The sequence below is a fragment of the Chiloscyllium plagiosum genome, chromosome 28, assembly GCF_004010195.1.
Source record: "Chiloscyllium plagiosum isolate BGI_BamShark_2017 chromosome 28, ASM401019v2, whole genome shotgun sequence".
Lineage (NCBI taxonomy): Eukaryota > Metazoa > Chordata > Chondrichthyes > Orectolobiformes > Hemiscylliidae > Chiloscyllium > Chiloscyllium plagiosum.
In genome coordinates, this window is record NC_057737.1 from 16,250,050 (window position 1) to 16,268,183 (window position 18,134).

An 18,134-nucleotide genomic window follows, 5' to 3' on the forward strand; every position below is an offset into this window, starting at 1 on the left:
CTGAAAATGTGTTGCTGGAAAAGCGCAGCAGGTCAGGCAGCATCCAGGGAACAGAAGAATCGACATTTCGGGCTTAAGCCCTTCTTCAGGAATGAGGAAAGTTTGTCTAGCAGGCTAAGATAAAAGGTAGGGAAAGGGGCCTGTGGGAGGGGCATCGGAAATGCGATAGGTGGAACGAGGTCAGGGTGAGGGTGATAGGTCAGACTGGGGTGGGGGCGGAGAGTTCAGGAAGAAGATTGCAGGTTAGGAAGGCGGTGTTGAGTTCGATGGATTTGACTGAGACAAGGTTGGGGGAGGGGAAATGAGGAAACTGGTGAAATCCGAGTTCATCCCTTGTGGTTGGAGGGTTCCTAGGCGGAAGATGAGGCGCTCTTCCTCCAACCGTCGTGTTGTTGTGGTCTGGCGATGGAGGAGTCCAAAGACCTGCATATCCTTGGTGGAGTGGGTGTGTGGAGATGCAGGTGAATCTGTGGCGGATATGGAAGTTTCACCTGCACCTCCACACACCCACTCCACCAAGGATATGCAGGACTTTGGACTCCTCCAACGCCAGACCACAACAACACGACGGTTGGAGGAAGAGCACCTCATCTTCCGCCTAGGAACCCTCCAACCACAAGGGATGAACTCAGATTTCTCCAGTTTCCTCATTTCCCCTCCTGCCACCTTGTCTCAGTCAAATCCCTCGAACTCAGCACCGCCTTCCTAACCTGCAATCTTCTTCCTGACCTCTCCGCCCCCACCCCACTCCGGCCTATCACCCTCACCTTGACCTCCTTCCACCTATCGCATTTCCAACGCTCCTCCCCTAAGTCCCTCCTCCCTACCTTTTATCTTAGCCTGCTGGGCACACTTTCCTCATTCCTGAAGAAGGACTTATGCCCGAAACGTCGATTCTCCTGTTCCTTGGATGCTGCCTGACCTGCTGCGCTTTTCCAGCAACACATTTTCAGCTATGTTGTGTTGATCCTCTGTTTCTTCTATTTGAATGTTTACAATTTTTGTTTGTTTCATGAAATATTCCAATAGTTTTTATTAGTTCACTTCATGATCCAGTTTTTGCATTTTGAGGTAAATTATAAATGCAATATACATTTGCTAGTGGTGTAGATTCCAAATGTATTACTTCAGCAATTTGAAACGATGGAGGAAGCCATTAATTTCAATCTGAGTATGTTTGTTGAGTGACAGCTGACATTGCATTTATGGTAAAAAAGATTAGCTCATTGCTAGCTATAAATGAGGATAAATTGCATGACATGAAGATTTAATAGAGTAGTCTGAACTTAATTGAGTGACAAATGTCCTCAGTTATATATTGAGTGTACAGATGTCAACCTCAGCAAAAAATAGTAAACTGCTAACTAATGGCTCTCCAAGAAAGTGACTTCTTGCGTTTCAATTTTGCACTTTTGAGATAATATACTAGTAATCCAGTTTTTAAAAAAAAAGCAGTTAAAGGGATTGACCTATCCTTGGTACAAAACATCGTGCTATCCATTTCAATAAAAAAAATTCACAAAATGACATTACCACAAAGCATTACACCTTTCAATTTTTCCTCGTGTCCCATGTTAAAAATGAATGAAGCTATCTGATATTTCTTTTAACTTCAAAATTGAAGACATCCTTTTGCATGTTCTGAACGATAAAATTGGAGTCAACAGATTAAATATATTTTAACTAGTTTGGCTTGAGGTGCTGAACAGATCAATACTTTTGTAACTATATCCTTCATAATTTTAAAATATTTTGCAGTATTAAAGGGAAACGTTACTTTTAATTGGAGGACTACAGTATAGATTTATTTTAAAAAATTGTCCTCATGTCGAGCTCCTTTTGGGAATTAACTTGAGATGAGCAACATCTGGTGTGGCCACCAGGAAAATGTTTGTTTGCTGATGTGTGGTGCTTCGTCAGCTCGCACATTTTGTTTTTGACTTAATTTGTTCAGTCATTTTAAGAGTTCAGGCATAATTCATCCAGGATTAGGAAGGATCCTGATTGCTAATCCTGTGCAAGCAATCATTGGATCCCCTACATTGTCTTCAGACAATAATTCAAAGGCTTTTCTTTCAAAAGTTGTCCATTAATTATAACTTAGCAATGTCAGTAGTGAAGAAAAATTGGAATAGGAAATTCTAAAAACAATTTGCTTGATAATTTGTATTGTGTTTTGAACTAAAAGTAGCCTGTTCGAAAATTTGAAACATTTGCTCACAATACAGGATATTTAGGTGCACTGAATATGGTTATGCCATCCACTTTTCCCACTGCAGTATGTAATAAACATTATGAACTCGTTTAGGGTTTTAAGATACTTTTTCCTTCCTTACGATGAATTTTTAACTAAAGATTCACATTCATCATATCATTAATTCAATGTAAGACAAGATATGCTCATGTTCACACAGTATCTGCCGAGGAAGAACATTGACTTCACTCTTACCGTGTAAAAGGATTTATTGATTGGTACTTAAGTTTTAAATTTTATTTTGGATCTTTTAAATTTACATGTTCTGTGTTTTTAGGAGTGTGGGGGGGGGATGGTGGTGGATGCTTAAAAATTAAATTAGGAGGCAAAGGGACGCCACAAAATATCTTTGGTAGATAGGATTAAGGAAAGCACCAATACGTTTCATAAGTATACTAAGAGCAAGAAGATTACTAGGGAAAGAGTAAGGCCTAATAAAGACCAAAGGGTCAATCTGTGCATGGAGCCAGAGGATGTGGGTAAGGGATTAAATGAATGTTCTTCATCTGTATTCACAAAGGAGAAATGCATTGTAGCTGGAGATTGCCAAGTCCTGGAGCATGTTAAGATTAATAAGGAGGAGGTATTAGATGTTTTAGTGAGTATAAAGGAGAAGATTGCTGAGGTCCTGGCTGAGATATTTAATACTTTGCTGGCCACAGGTGAAGTGCCAGATTTCTGGAGGAAAGTAAATGTGGTTTCTTTGTTTAAAATGACTGCAGGGTTAGGCTAGGTAATTACAGACCAGTTTGTCTGGAATTCGTGTAGGGAAATTATTGGAAAAAAGTTCTGAGGGACAGGATTAATCAACAGTTGAAAAGGTAGGGATTGACCAGAGATAATTGGCATGGATTTGTTGGAAGGAGATCCTGTTTGACAAATCTACTTGGATATTTTTGAAAAGGTGACTAAATATGTTGAGGTAGTGCAATTGATGTGATTTGTATGGACTTCAGTAAGGCCTTTGACAGGGTCCCACATGGAAGGCTTGTCCAAAAGGTGAGAGTTTATAGGATCTAAGACATGTTAGCAAACTGGATCCAAAATTGGATGGCAAATAGGAGGCAAAGGGCCATGGTGGGGTGTTGTTTTTGTGATTGGAAGCCTGTGACTAGCTGTGTACCACAGGGCTCATGGTAGGGCTCTTGCTGTTTGTATATTCTCATCCAAGTCATTAATGTATATAACAAAGTATAATGTGTAAATTTGCAGATGGTATGAAAATTGGTGTTGTTAAGAGGATGGTCTCAGGCTGCAGTCTGATATTGGGCAGAGCAATGACAGATGGAATTTAATCCTGATAGGTCTGAGGTGATGCACTTTGGTCATATTCTTCCCATATTTGAACACTCAATGAATGACAGGTCCCTAGGGAGTACGGAGGGACAAAGGTACCATCGTGTACAAGTTCAAAATTTCCTGAAGTTGTGGTACAGGTAGACCGGGTGGTGAAGAAGGCATGCAGGAGGTTTACCTTAGCCAGGGTGTAGAAAATGGGAGCAAGGAAGTAGTTATAACTTTGTAAGACATTACAAATGGAATACTGTGTGCAATTTTGGTCACCACACTATTGGAAGAACGTGATTGCACAAGTGCAGAGGAGATTCACCAGGATGATGCTTGGGATGGAAAATCTCAGTTATGAGGTGAGACTGGACAGGCTGAATTTGTTTTCCATGGAGCAGAGGAATCTGAAGAAGGGTTTATGCCCGAAACATCGATTCTCCTGTTCCTTTGATGCTGCCTGATCTGCTGCGCGTTTCCAGCAACACATTTTTAAGCAGAGGAATCTGAGGCAGGGGTGGGGTTGGGGAGGAGCGGTGATGCGATTGAAGTGTGCAAAGTTATGAGAAGCAGAGGCAGCATAGATTTTGAGAATTTTTTCTCCATAGCAGAAGTATCTTAGATCAGAGGACATGAGTTTAAGGTTAGGAGTAAGTGCCTTGGAGAGGATCTGAGGAAAATGTTTTTTCATCCAGACGATGGTAGAGATATGGATCGCGCAGCCGGAGAGCACGGTGGAGGCAGGTACTCTTGCAACATTTAAGAAGCATCCATGCAAGCACTTAAAATGGCAAGGCATAGTAGGCTATGGACTGAGTGCAGGTAAATTAGATTAGTATAGCTTGGTGTTTGTTGATTGGGATAGATCTGATGAGCTGAAGGACCTATTTCTATGCTATCTGACTGAGTCCTATCCAATTATTGTTCTTTTCCATAAAATCAGTTCAGCACTTCAACTGTAAGCAGTTCAAAGGGGAGCAACTCACTTGATTGTCAATTTGTAGAAACTCTTCCTGTAAAAGACATGCATTGATTATTGGCTTTGACTGGTAGTCATTTCACACAGTGATTATTCCAATTGAAACTTGTCTTGACCCAAGATCCAAATGTCTTGTGGTTGCTGATGTTGAGATACTACACCTATTTGTTTGTAACTGGCAGAGTGAATGGTAATTCTGGCTTATTTCAGTCTTTTAAAACTCTACTTCTGTTTTAATTTTCAAATTTAAACACAAAATGTACATTAACACGGTTCATTTTTAAATTTCATATCAGGAAGAAATCCCAATGTCTTGGACACTTTCACAGTTTGTGTCTGTTCATAATTCTTTGTGAGAAGTTGGATACTATTCCTAAAATGGAAAATAAAGCTCAAACCAGACTGGATAACTCTGTTTACTGGAAATGCAATTGTTATGCCGCTCCAGAAATGAAATTGTTATGCCATCAGTTTGTTTTAAAAATGTGTAGTTGGTCAGTCTACTATAATAGATGACATAGGAACAATATATGGTTTGGTATGTTTTACTTATTATTTGAGTTAAAAATTTAAAATTTGCTGGATCACCAGAGCCAGGGATTGTTTTTTTTTCTGAAAAAAGAATTGTACCAAAGCACTAAAAGCTGTCACCCTAGAAATAGGATAGCTCTTACAGAATGTCCACACAGTAAAGTGTTTGGAAGATTAAATGGTGAAAGACTATTCCCATTGGTCAATGACTTGTTAAAAGTCTTGTACTAAATGTCTTAAAATTAAATTTGATTTTTAAAGAATTGTAGCCAAATGCTTTTAAAAGGCATAATTCTTTCAGTCAAGATGAAACAGAACTTTTCTTTTTGCAGAGTTCCTCTAAAATTGTGCATGATTTAGATTTTTGTTTAGAAGTACATCTGATAGATGTGCCAGAGCAGACACCGTTTTGACTCCATTACGCTCCTTGTTTCAGGATAGTTTTTAGCTCATTTGGTGATTCTAATTTAGTGCCCCCCTTCCATATTTATTGTAGACTTGCTTTTGGATATTCCTAACTCTGGAGAACCATCATTGTAATTTTTACATGGCTGCAAAGGATCCATTTTGTCCTACTCCAGGTCTTATGCTTGGAAGTGTATTGCACAAAATAACTTAATCAATTTTGTGCAGAGGGACAATACTGCACAATATGCATTTTCAATGTCTAAATGTTCTGTCTGTGAAAATAAATAGTGGTTGGTTGTGAATTGATAATATTAGCTAGACTATGACGTTATTTGTTGCAAAAGCAAGCAGCTGCACTCTGTTCTGCTTTTGTAAGGGAAAAAGAATAATAGTTGTTATCCTTGTTATTGCATGAATCTAATTATAGCTAGAAATGAAGAATTTTTGTGCTACCACTCTTTTTTCCCCCTGTTGTTTCTTCTGTCAGTTTGGAAAACAAGGTCAGATGTTAAAAAGTGTTTTAAGTAGGCTGTGTTTTATAATTTTATTATTAAAGTACACTATAATAACAGTGCTATTTGAGATTTTGGCAGCAGAAGTGCGATCAAAGACATGTTGCTTCATCCGTATCTAGTAAACAACTTAGTTTCCTTTTGAGGCCCATTTCTTCTGGAACACCACCCCCTCTTACCACACTTAGCTGATGTGTTGCGCTGAGTGCTTCAAGCTTCAATGCGTGCACTCTTCCTGCCTGCAATTTTGAACGCTGTTTAGCATCTGGAAAAAGAGTATGAAGTTTTAGAGCATTAAGTGTTATGCCCAACAATTGATATTCGTGACAGAGATTTTCAGTTTTAAAGAATGCTGTGTGTTTTTCCAGGTGGTGTGGGGCAAGGAAATGTTATGAGGTGGGTAGACATTTACGAACAGTTTAATAGTTTTTTTAATTTGCTTTTTCCCAGGATTATACACACGAGTTTAATAAAACTAAAGCTAATTTTATTGCAATCCGAGAGCGTGAAGACTTGTTGGGATCAGTTCGGAAGGATATTGAGTAAGTGATTATTATTTGTTACAGTTTGTTATTGACCAGGCCAGACCCCTCAAACATTTCAAGAAAGTAGCCCCGACTCTAACTTTGCTAGTTATTTTAAGTAGGTGTAAAGTGGATATTCCAGGAGAGAATCAGATGGTCAAGCCACTTAGTCTTAAACAACAGAATTTATTTGCCCGATTACTAAATAAAACACAAATAACAGAAAACAGAATACAGATTAACTTAACCTCTCTGAAAACCCAATAGATCATCCCAACTTAATGAAGCACCAATCCACATAAACACCCCCTTGGCGTAAAAGGTAAAATCAAACACAAGTTCTTACAGGATAGAAGTCTGAGAGAGAGTACCAGCCTGGACCTGCTTCTGTGGGTCCAGCAACGTTTTTCATACTCGTGCTATTAAAAAAAAAACTAAACCAGAGAAAAGTTGAGATAGGAAAACTGGCCATACCCCTTTCGTTGTACACGTGTTTTTTTTTCCAAACTTGAAAGCCGCCTTCCTGAGGCAGTATATGTCAACTTGGCCCTAAAACACTTCACCTCCTTTACAACCTCTCTGAATAAAAAGCTAAGGATTACATAATCTTGTTAAAGGAGCAGCTTCATCACAAGTTAAAGCATGAAGATTCTTCATTATTTCTATGTCATATGTACTATCAAATCATAACATTAGTGGTTCAAATGTTCTATAATTGGCTAGTTTGGATCCAATGATGGTAAGTCATTAGCAGTGTTTATTGGCCAGGTAAGCTCATGTTTTGTACATTTTCTAACTGTACTAAAGATCCTTCCAGGAAGCATTGTACATGAGCTAATTAAATTTGATAATTCGCACCTGTTTATTTTCAATGTTTAATTTATCTTCTGTTTTGATTGAGACTTGGAATTAACATACGATTTCCTAAAATAAAAGTAATTACCCACACTGCAGGCATGTATCATCTTTTAAAGTGAATGTATTAATTATAAAATTACTGATTGTTTTCAAGCATCAACAACCTGAAGAAGTAAGCCCAGATGAAATATTACATGTGAATTTTTTTTTGTAATTTACTTAAAGTACATTTAAATGCCAGATGACCAAATTTGCCTCAAGGTCAAAATGGATAGTTGAAAATTAGAATTGAACTTCGCTGATAAAGAATTAAGAACTGTGACAGGTGTCTGTGTCCATGGAAGGAAAGTAATACTTAATCATTTTACTATGACCTTTCAATATAGTCTTTATATTTTACCTTCAGATCTTATAAAAGTGGATCAGGAGTTAACAACAGAAGAACAGAACTGTTCTTAAAAGAGCATGAGCACCTTCGCAAGTGAGTTTATTTTGTTGAGTGTTTGTGCATTGCTGCACTCATGCAATTTGATTTGTAAGAATATGGTGAAGATTAAAAGACGGAAATAAGTGAGGCAAAGCACTGAGGAGAATTGTAACTAAAATATAATTGAGGTTTGGATGATATAAACTGCAAAATACATAGATGCTTTACGATCCCAAAGTTGAAGGACATCCTTTATGAATGACACTCACCATTTAAACATGGGGCTTCTTTTCATTAGGATGCTGTCAGTGACCATATGGGTTCTCTAGTCATTTTGTAAGCCTGATGTGCATGTGGGTGGATTAATGATCATTCTGTTCTTTTAATATGTTCTTAACCAATTATATATTCCATATATTAGATCCTTTGGAAGCAACAAGAAGATTATTTACTATTCTGTAAAAAAACAAAAAGGGCATGTGTATAAGTTATCCCAATTTTTCTTGTGACTTCCTTGGCGATCCTCTGGTTCATATATTCTATAACTACAGGGGTACTTGGGTGTACACCACTGTCATATTAAAGTCATAGAATCATACCGCATGGAAACAGACCCTTCGGTCCAACCAGGCCGTGCTGACCATAATCCCAAACTAAACTAGTCCCACCTGCCTGTGTGCCTATCCCTCCAAACATTGCTTATTCAAGTACTTATCCAAATGTCATTTAACATTGTGACTATACCCGAATCCACCACTTCCTGTGGAAGTTCATTCCATACACAAACCTCTATAGATTTTTTAAAAATGTCTTCTATGAATTGTTCTCCTGTCATCTTAAAATATCGTTCCTAGTCTTGAAATCCCCTACTCGAGGGAAAAGACACCACCCATTCACCTGACCTATACCCCTTATGATCTTGTAAACGTCATATAAAGTCACCCCTCAACCTCCCATGCTCCAGTGAAAGAAGTCCCAGCCTATCTAACCTCTCCCTTATAATTCAAACCCTCCATTCCTGGCAAAATCCTGATTGATCTCATCTGCACCCTCTCCAACTTACAGCAATGCAAGCATATTATTTAAGAGTTTACTTGCAAGTACTACATTAAATAAAGAATGCTGTTAGTCTCTTTATTTGGTACTGTTAACGTATTTCATGATGAGATTCAGCAGTTACTTGTATTATTATTTTCGAAGTAGAAATGTTTGATTTCTACTTGAGTATGTTTAAAAGCTAGCACAAAGGGGAGATTTTTTTAATGGTCTTTTACAAATTTTATAGAAATGTGCTGTGACCTCTTCATTAATGAGTAATTAGTGAGGAAGAAAATATACAATTACAGTACATTAGTCTGTGGAATTACTGTTAAAGGAAAAAACCTTTTTAAAAAGTTCTTCAAGTTGAAATTAATTGGTGGCCTAACACTACTAAGATTTTTGTTTTGTGAGAAACACTGCAGAAATCTATTACTTTGAATGTGAAATGGAATATTATACTTTGTACAACTGCTTTTTCATAGTTTTGCATATACCTCTGAGGGTGGAAAAATATGCTGCCGCATATAAGTTTGAAAGTATCTTGTGTAATATATTTCCAGTAAAAGTGGTTTAGCTGATTGCAAAGCTGATTCAAGCTTCAAACCTGCAGATTTAAGGCTGTGTGGGTGATTTTTGTAGCATGGTGATACAGGATCTGAGTAGATGAAGATTCAGGTGAGATAATTGTCCAGGTGCTAAGAGTTGTCTATGTCATCAGGCATAGTAGGCAAGAAATAGAAGGCGAGCCAATGTAGTTTTTCAGATTATGAGCAGGATAGTGGGATATTTAGAACATGAGGAAGTGAGTCCTGTGGATGATGGAGACTACTGAGTTCTTGATTCCATGTGATCTTGTATAGGCATGCAGATATGTCAAAGGAGAAAGGCAATAAAATCATTTAAGTTTTACTAAAGCAAATATGTTCTAAATTAGAAACTTGATCAGGATGATCAACAACGAGAGATTTGTTTTTGAAATGTATAGAATCCTAGAATCTTGTAGCACAAAAGGGAGTGTATTCTAGGTCATTGTGCCTGTGCTTGCACCTGTTCCCTTTATGGAATGACCAGTGTTTTCTCATAATTTTGCAAATGTGTTTATTTTGCATTAGTTCTTTTTTTATTGAGAGGTATGATGATTGGGTTGTAGTTGATTCTTTCTATTACTAGCAGTTTCAGTTGTGCTTAAGTGCAATTTATGAAATTTAACCACTTTCCCTTCCAACAGCCTGTTTGTTAGATGCAAATAAGAATGTGCTTGCTAGTGTTCTAGTCATTCACTTGTACATTTTGTTCTACAGAATATTAGTGGCATTGGGTTCTCAACAATTTTAGTTTGGTAATTGTCATCTAGCTCTGGTAATAAATTAAGCACTGTGTGAAAAATCAAAATCTAATAAATTTGAATGGGGTTGCATGTTATGATCATTGTAAACATCTGACTTTGAAAGAAGTTTGACTTTCTAATGACTTGGAGGTGCTGGTGTTGGACTGGGGTGGACAATGTTAAAAATCACAACACCAGGTTGTAGTCCATCAGGTTTATTTGGAAGGACTAGCTGTCAGAGAGCTGCTCCTTCATCAGGTGGTTGTGGAGGTTAAGATCATGCTCACAGAATTTATAGCCAAAGGAGTCCGGTGTCATAGAGATGTGATACAGTAAACCATCTATGATTAAAGCTTTCATCTTTTGTAATTGAATATGCTGGTTTTTGTTCTTTTATATGGAAATCCCAGAGCTGTTTTCAAATTACATTTTCAAGATAGCTGAGCTTTTTAAATGATTGGTGTGAAGTCTCTGTCCCAATGCTGTGTCAGACTGACAAACCTTCTGTTTTATAGAGTTTTACATGGATTTATGCAGTTTTTGAGCAAAATAAAATGTTATTCTGCAAAAACACATTCACCCCAGAAGCTTTTGTGTGTGCAAATGCTGGAGCGATAGATTGAGTGTGGGTGTGAGTGCACGTGGTAAAGTATATGTGTGCGTAAGCTTGGTCAAGTGCGAGTGTGATGGGGTATTTGAGGATAAATGGGAGGGGATGGGGTTGGGGGAGGGTTGCTGGGAAAGCGATAAGTGGATGAAGGTGAGGGAGAAGGTGATAGGTCAGAGGGGCCAGTGATGGGAAGGTCTGGAGGAGAGTGCCGAGTTGGAGGCTTGGGACTGGGATAATGTGGGGGGAGGGGAAATGAGGAAACTTTTGAAATCCACATTTTTCCTATGTGGTTGTAGGGTCCCAAGGCAGAATATGAGGTGTTCCTCCTACAGGCATAAGGTGATAATGGTTTGGCGGTGGAGGAGGCCCAGGACCCACATGTCCTTGACGGAGTGGGAGGTGGATTTGAAGTGTTCAGCCATGGGGCGTGGGGTTGGTGGATGTGGGTATCCCAGAGATGTTCTCTGAAACAATCTGCAAGAAGGCGTCCTGTCTCCTGATGTAGAGGAGATCACGACAGGTGCAACGGATGCAGTAGATGACATTGGTAGAGGCACAAGTGACTTTCTGTTGGATGCAGAAGGATCCCTTGGGGCCTTGGACGGAAGTGAGGGGAGTGGTGTGGGCATAGATTTTGCACTTCCTGTGTTGGCAGGGAAAGGTGCCGGGAGTAGGGTGTGGGCTGGTGGAGGTTGTGGACCTGATGAGGGAGTCGCCTAGGGAATGTCCTTTTTGGAATGCTGATAGGATAGGGAGGGAAACATATCTGTGGTGGTGGGGTCCATTTGGAGTTGGCGGAAGTGGTAAAGGATATTGCGATGACTGCGGAGGTTAGTGGGGTGGAAGGTGAGGACCAGGGGTGTTCTGTACTTGTGTTGGGAGGTTGGGGTTCAAGGGCAGTGGTGTGTGAAGTGGAGGAGATGTGCTGGAGGGCAATGCCAACCACATGGGAAGGGAAGTTGCGATCGTGGAAGAAGGCGACCATCTGGGGCTTTGAGGTGGAATTGGTCGTGGATGGAGGAGGCCATCTGGGTGTATGTGTGTGCATGTGAGAGAGTGCTTGGCAGAACCTCTGGCTATGTCGGTCGAAGGCATCTTTAAACCCATTGTACGGGGGACCCAAAGCTTCTGTCGCAACAAGGGATTTCTTCTAGAAACTCAGCACCACGGATCACTCGAAACGGGAACATTCCTCATCACAATGGACATGTCAGCACACTATACTAGTATCCCCCACGATAACGGTATCAGGGCAACAGCCTCATTACTCAATACCAGCAACTGCCAATTTCCGAGCACCATCCGACAACTCATTCGCTTCATCCTCGACTACAACATTTTCACCTTTGACAATCAGTTCTCCATCCATACACAGAACGGCCATGGGGACCAAATTTGCACTCCAATATGCCAACGTCTTTATGCACAAGTTCGAACAAGCTGCACAAGATCTCCAACCAATACTCTACATGAGGTATATTGACAATATCTTCTTCCTTTTGGACCCATGGTGAGGAGTCTCCTGATATCACGCAGTGATATCTATGAGTTTCGTCCCACCATCAGACTTAGCATGGACTACTCTCTACCTCGTTCTTGGACACGTGCATCTCCGTCAAGGATGGGCACCTCAGGACCCCTCTCAACTGCAAACCCATGGATAACCTCATGAGACTACACTTCTCTACCTTCCACCTGAAACCTATTAAAACAGATTCCCTGTGGACAAGCCCTCCGTATATACCAGATCTGTTCAGATGAGGAGGAACGTGACGGACACTTGAAAGTGCTCAAGGATGCCCTCAAAAGAACAGGGTTCAATGCTTAACTCATTGACCGCCAGTTCCAATGTGCCACAGTGAGAAAGCATAATGACCTCCTCAGAGACAGGCTGCAACAGATAGGGTATCCTTCGTTGCCCAATACTTCCTGGGAGCTGAATGACTATGCTATGTTCTTCGCAGCCTGCAACACATTAGCAATGAGGATAAGCACCTCGCTAAAACCTGCTCCGTGCCTCCACTACTTGTCATTAAACAACCAGCAAACCTTAAACGCATCCACGCAGACTACCCCTGTCACACAAGCTCTCATATGCATGCATACACACTCCCCACACTCAAACCAACACATGCACCCTTTCAGAAATACCCCATCACACACTCAATTAACCAAGCTTACATGCACACATATATATACATACACTCGATCACGTGGCCTTACACTCACTCATGCACACTCAATCTGTCACTCCTACATGTGAACACATATAAACTTATGGGGTGAATTTGTTTTTGCAGAATTACATTTTATTTTGCTCAAAAGCTGCATGAATCCATCTAAAACTCTGTAAAACTATACAGAGGGTTTGTCAGTCTGACATAGCATTAGGACACAGACTTCACACCAATCATTGAGCTATCTTGAGAATGTAATTTAAAAGTAGTTCTGGACTTTGCAGAAACCAGCATACCCTTGTCCTACAAACAAGTTTCAGCAACTAATAATGATTTATGACCAGGTTTTGGAAGATAAAACTGGCACTAATCCGGTGATAATGACATAAGATCTATCAGTGTTCATTTAATATTTGTAGAATGTCAGATTTCTTCTTTGCGATTTGTTTTTTAAAAATCCACTTTTGCAGCTTGTTCATGTTGATGTTTTAGCTTGTAGCCAAATTGAAGCATCTCTTACTTTGCTATTTGCAATTTTAAAATAGAAATTAAGGATATGAGGAACTTTTAATTTTCTGGTTTGCTCTATGCAAATACTCCATTCTGATTGGCTGCTTGCGCACTTGCTGTCATTGCTACCTTTGCCAAGACAGCACCTTACCAGGTTTAAGCTAGCTTGGGAAAAGGGGAATCCACACCATGAAAACCCTTAGATGCTTCCAACAATGTATCTTTGAGGTTGGTGGCAAATGCTGTCGTTTTACCTCTGCCTGCAAAATGCCATCCATTGTAACCAAATAATTGTAATATAGCTAATTTTAAGTTGGCATTTCCTGATTGCCAAGAGGGCATGCAACCTTTATACCCAAAAATGTAATCATATGGTTTATAAATTTTGGCAGTTGATAGTTGGATATTTTCCAATATTGCATAACCAGATTTTTATATTTTATTTTCTTTCTACATGCAAATTTAGACAGGTGTGCTTTTTTCATCTTTTCATATTCAATTTTAACTGGGTGTGTTTATTTCTTTCTATTTAATTGGTTGTCTGTTGCTGCAGTGTAACAACAGAGACAGTTTTATGAACGGTTTCTGTGTAAAGACAAGTTAACCTGACCTGTGTGCAATGATGGGATATTTTCTCAAGGTGGCAGAAGAGAACTGTAGTAATTTAATACTGCAGCCTACGTGTGCATGTCAAAGAGAAACTGAAGCTTTTTACAGACCTTCAGGCTTTTGAATTTCACTAAACGAGATGACCACCTTCAGAGGGAACAGCTAGCTACCTGGAGGAAGTTGAGTTAATTGTTAAGCCCCCGTTTGCTACGGGCATGGAATTCATTTGAACACATCTTAAGATAGGTTCAGCAATTTTAAAAAATTTATTCATAAACAAATTTTGCTAAAACTTCTTCTAGTACTGGTTTTGGCCAGTACCGAACAACATACTTTCTTTTATTTTCATCTGGTTTACTTCCTAAACTACCTCTCTTATCTTTGTTTCTAGCCAATGCATACATCGCTCTCTCTGTCACACGCGCACACACACACTCACTCACTCAGCTGTCCCCTTTTTCTTTAAATCCCTAGGAAGAGCAATTTATGGACAGCTGGCATGAAATTTGTGGTGCTTGTTATTTTTTCATGAATAGTCCTTTTTTTCGTCATTGCAGATATTTAAATAAATTGCTCTTCATAGTATAGTTGGCTAGTATTGAAAAAAACAATTCTCAAGGCTTTTAGTAAGAAATGTCTTTTTATTTAAAATATGATGATTCTTTGTGCAATAATGTTTTTTTTATTGCAACTTTGCAAGCATAAGTATGTTGTCACGAAGCTGCTCCTTTAACAAGGTTATGCAGTCCTTGGCTTTTTATTTAGAGAGGTCGTAAATAACACACTCTGAAAAATCTATAGGTGAAGGGTCTTGGGGCCAAATTGATAATAGCCAACAGATACTGCCTCAGGCAGACGCTTTCAAGTTTTAGGAAAAAAACACATGCAAAGAAAGGGTGTGGCCAGTTCTCCCAGCTCAGCGTTTCTCTGGTTTGGTTTTTATTGTATAGCGGGAGTGTGGAAAAAAAAAAGCTGCTGGACCCACAGAAGAAGGTCCAGGCTGGTACTCTCTCTCTGACTTCTATCCTGTAAGAACTTGTGTTTAATTTTAACTTTTGTGCCCAGGGGTGTTTATGGAGATTAATGCAAGAATTTGAAAGGCATCATTAAGTTGGGATGATCTGTTGGGCTTTCAGAAAGGTTAAGTTATTTGGTATTCTGTTTTGTGTTGTTTTTTATTCAGTAATCATGTAAATAAATTCTGTTTTGTTTTAAATTAATTGGTTTGACCAGCTGATTCTCTTCTAGAATATCCACCTTACACCTGCTTAAAACGACTAGCAAAGTTAGGGTCTGGTCTACCTTCTTAATGTTTTGAGGGGTCTGACCTGGTCCATAACAACGTAGAGACTCTTCCTTAGTCACTGAGTTTATTGCAAGCTTGCCCACTACTTTAAGCAAGGAACATTTTCCCTTTTTAAGCCTGCAAAAATACGCAAGTGAAGACACTGCCCACTTCTTAAAATTTGTTCACTGGGTGAGGCATCGCTGGTTAGGCCAGCATTTATTACCCATTCCCTAATTGCCTAGAGGGCAGTTAAGAGTCAAATACATTGCCATGAGTCTGGAGTCACATGTAGGCCAGACCAGGTAAGGATTGTAGTTTCTCTCTCTAAAGGACATTAGTGAACCAGATCGTTTTTTTTTCTAACAATGTTGTCAAAACATTAAAATTCAAATTCAATTGGATTTTAGTATCGTGGGGCATAATTTAAACTAGTTAAATTCAAACTGTTGTGAAAATAACTGAGGTATCCAGGTTACAGCCAAATGTTACATCTTTCCATTTTCCAGCTCACTGTGTGACTGTCAGTCAGTCACATGACAGGTGCTTGGCACCTTTCAGCTTTTACTCAAAGATACAGTACATACTTTCAACTTCATTACTGTATTTTCTACAATATAATGTTAAGGTTATTGATCTCCCTATGATAGTTTATTTAGAATTTTACAATACTTTCAGTAATGTTCCACATGCAATACTTCTAACTGTACTAAAATTCACTGAAATATTTGAAGTTAGATTGAACTGAAAACACTTTAATCTGAATGAGTCAAATTGTAAATAAAACAACTGATCAGATTCACTGATTTTACCATACCAATAAATAATTCAGTGCAAGACTTGCAAAAGAACATGTGGTTTCATAATTTGGCAGAATATTGACACATGAAGCTGAGCCCCAACCCAGTTTTTGTGTGTTTTGGTTGAAAATAAGAATCAGGAATATTAGGAAGTACATCATGCTAATGGCCAGGCAATATGACAAAGTAATTTAAACAAGCTAATTGAATGCCTGGTTGAACAACCAAGCTGTAGACCATAAGTACAGAGAAGCAGCATTAAAAATACAATGCTCAGTTTTATCACTACACCACAACAGCAATTTACTCTCAGTTGCAAGGTGCAGAGAAAACAAGATTAATACAAGTATGAGGCAAGATGATGTTTAATTTTACCAGTCTAAAATAAGGCAGAATAACCAATATGTTAAAGTCTCTCATTAAGCTCTGGGCACACTGCTTTCTAATGAGCAGAGTTAACCAGCCCAAAAAAAGTAATTTTTTTCAAGATGCAGTATGTGTAATGTGGAAGCAATTGCATCAGCGTGATTAGCTTCCCCGAGCTGTCTGGCATGTTCTCATCATTGGCTTTCATTTTTAAGCTGTTCTTTTGAAGAAAAATGGTTTGACCACTAAAGGTTATCGGTCCATCAGTGATCTCATGAAATCTTTAAAGTTCTAACCGATCAGTTTCAATAATCTGAAAGTGTTTCTAGAGATCCATTGATGTTGACAAATGAAGTTTTACTGAAAAGTTCGACTACATGAACCTTGATCAGATAGGCCAGTGGGCAGAGGAGTGCCAATGGAGTTTAATTTAGATAGATGTGCGGTGTTGTATTTTGGTACGGCAAACCAGGGCAGGACTTGTACATTAATGCTAAGGCTCTGGGCAGTGTTGCTGAACAAAGAGAGCAAAGGGTGCAGGTGCATCATTCCTTCAAAGGGAAGTTGCATGTAGACAGGGAGTAAAGAAGGCGTTTGGCACACTTTTATTGTTCAATGCATCGGGTTTAGGAGTTGGGATGTTATGTTGCAGCTGTATTGGTGAGACCACTTTTGAAATACTGTGTTCAATCCTGGTCTCCCTGTTGCAGGGAAGATGTTGTTAAACTTGAAATAGTTCAGAAAAGATTTACAAGGAATTGGAGAGTTTGAGTTATAGGTAGAGGCTGATTAGCTGGTTTTTTCCCGCAGCATCAGTGGCTGAGCAATGATTCTATGAAATCATGAGGGACATTGATAGGATGAATAGCCAAGATCTTTTTCCTAGAGGTCACAGGTTTAAGGTGAGAGCAGAAATATTTAAAAGGGACCTAAGGGGCAGCTTTTTCAAGCTGAGGGTGGTGCGTATATGGGATGAGCTGCCAGAGGTGGTGGTGGAGGCAGGTACAGCTACAACATTTAAAAGGCATCTGGATGGGTATATGAATTGGAAGGGTTTAGAGGGATAACTCCCCACCCATGCCCTCCACTTCCTTCATGATTTTCGCTTCCCCGGTCCCCAACGCCTTATCTTCACCATGGACATCCAGTCCCTGTACACCTCCATCCCCCATCACGAAGGACTCCAAGCCCTCCGCTTCTTCCTTTCCCGCCGTACCAACCAGTACCCTTCCACTGGCACCCTCCTTCGACTGACTGAACTGGTCCTCACTCTGAACAACTTCTCTTTCCAATCCTCCCACTTTCTCCAAACCAAAGGAGTAGCCATGGGCATCCGCATGGGCCCCAGCTATGCCTGCCTCTTCGTAGTAGGATATGTGGAACAGTCCATTTTCCGCAGCTATACTGGCACCACCCCCCATCTTTTCCTCCGCTACATCGATGACTGTATCGGCGCTGCCTCATGCTCCCACGAGGAGGTTGAACAGTTCATCCACTTTACCAACATCTTCCACCCCGACCTCAGATTAACCTGGACCGTCTCAGATTCCTCCCTCCCCTTCCTAGACCTCTCCATTTCTATCTCGGGCGACCAAATCAACACGGACATTTACTATAAACCGACCGACTCCC

The 18,134-nt window shown here is 39.6% G+C and overlaps 1 protein-coding gene across 3 annotated transcripts in view; it reads left to right on the forward strand.

The window, feature by feature from the left end:
* The window catches only part of gosr1 (golgi SNAP receptor complex member 1), a 103,229-nt gene that overhangs the window by 23,717 nt on the left and 61,378 nt on the right, over positions 1 to 18,134 (forward strand). For all 3 annotated transcript variants that reach the window (XM_043718399.1, XM_043718400.1, XM_043718401.1), the window contains exons 5-6: positions 6,419 to 6,510; positions 7,757 to 7,831. In XM_043718399.1, coding sequence (XP_043574334.1) covers positions 6,419 to 6,510; positions 7,757 to 7,831 — 167 coding nt within the window. The remainder of the gene's footprint in view (positions 1 to 6,418; positions 6,511 to 7,756; positions 7,832 to 18,134) is intronic.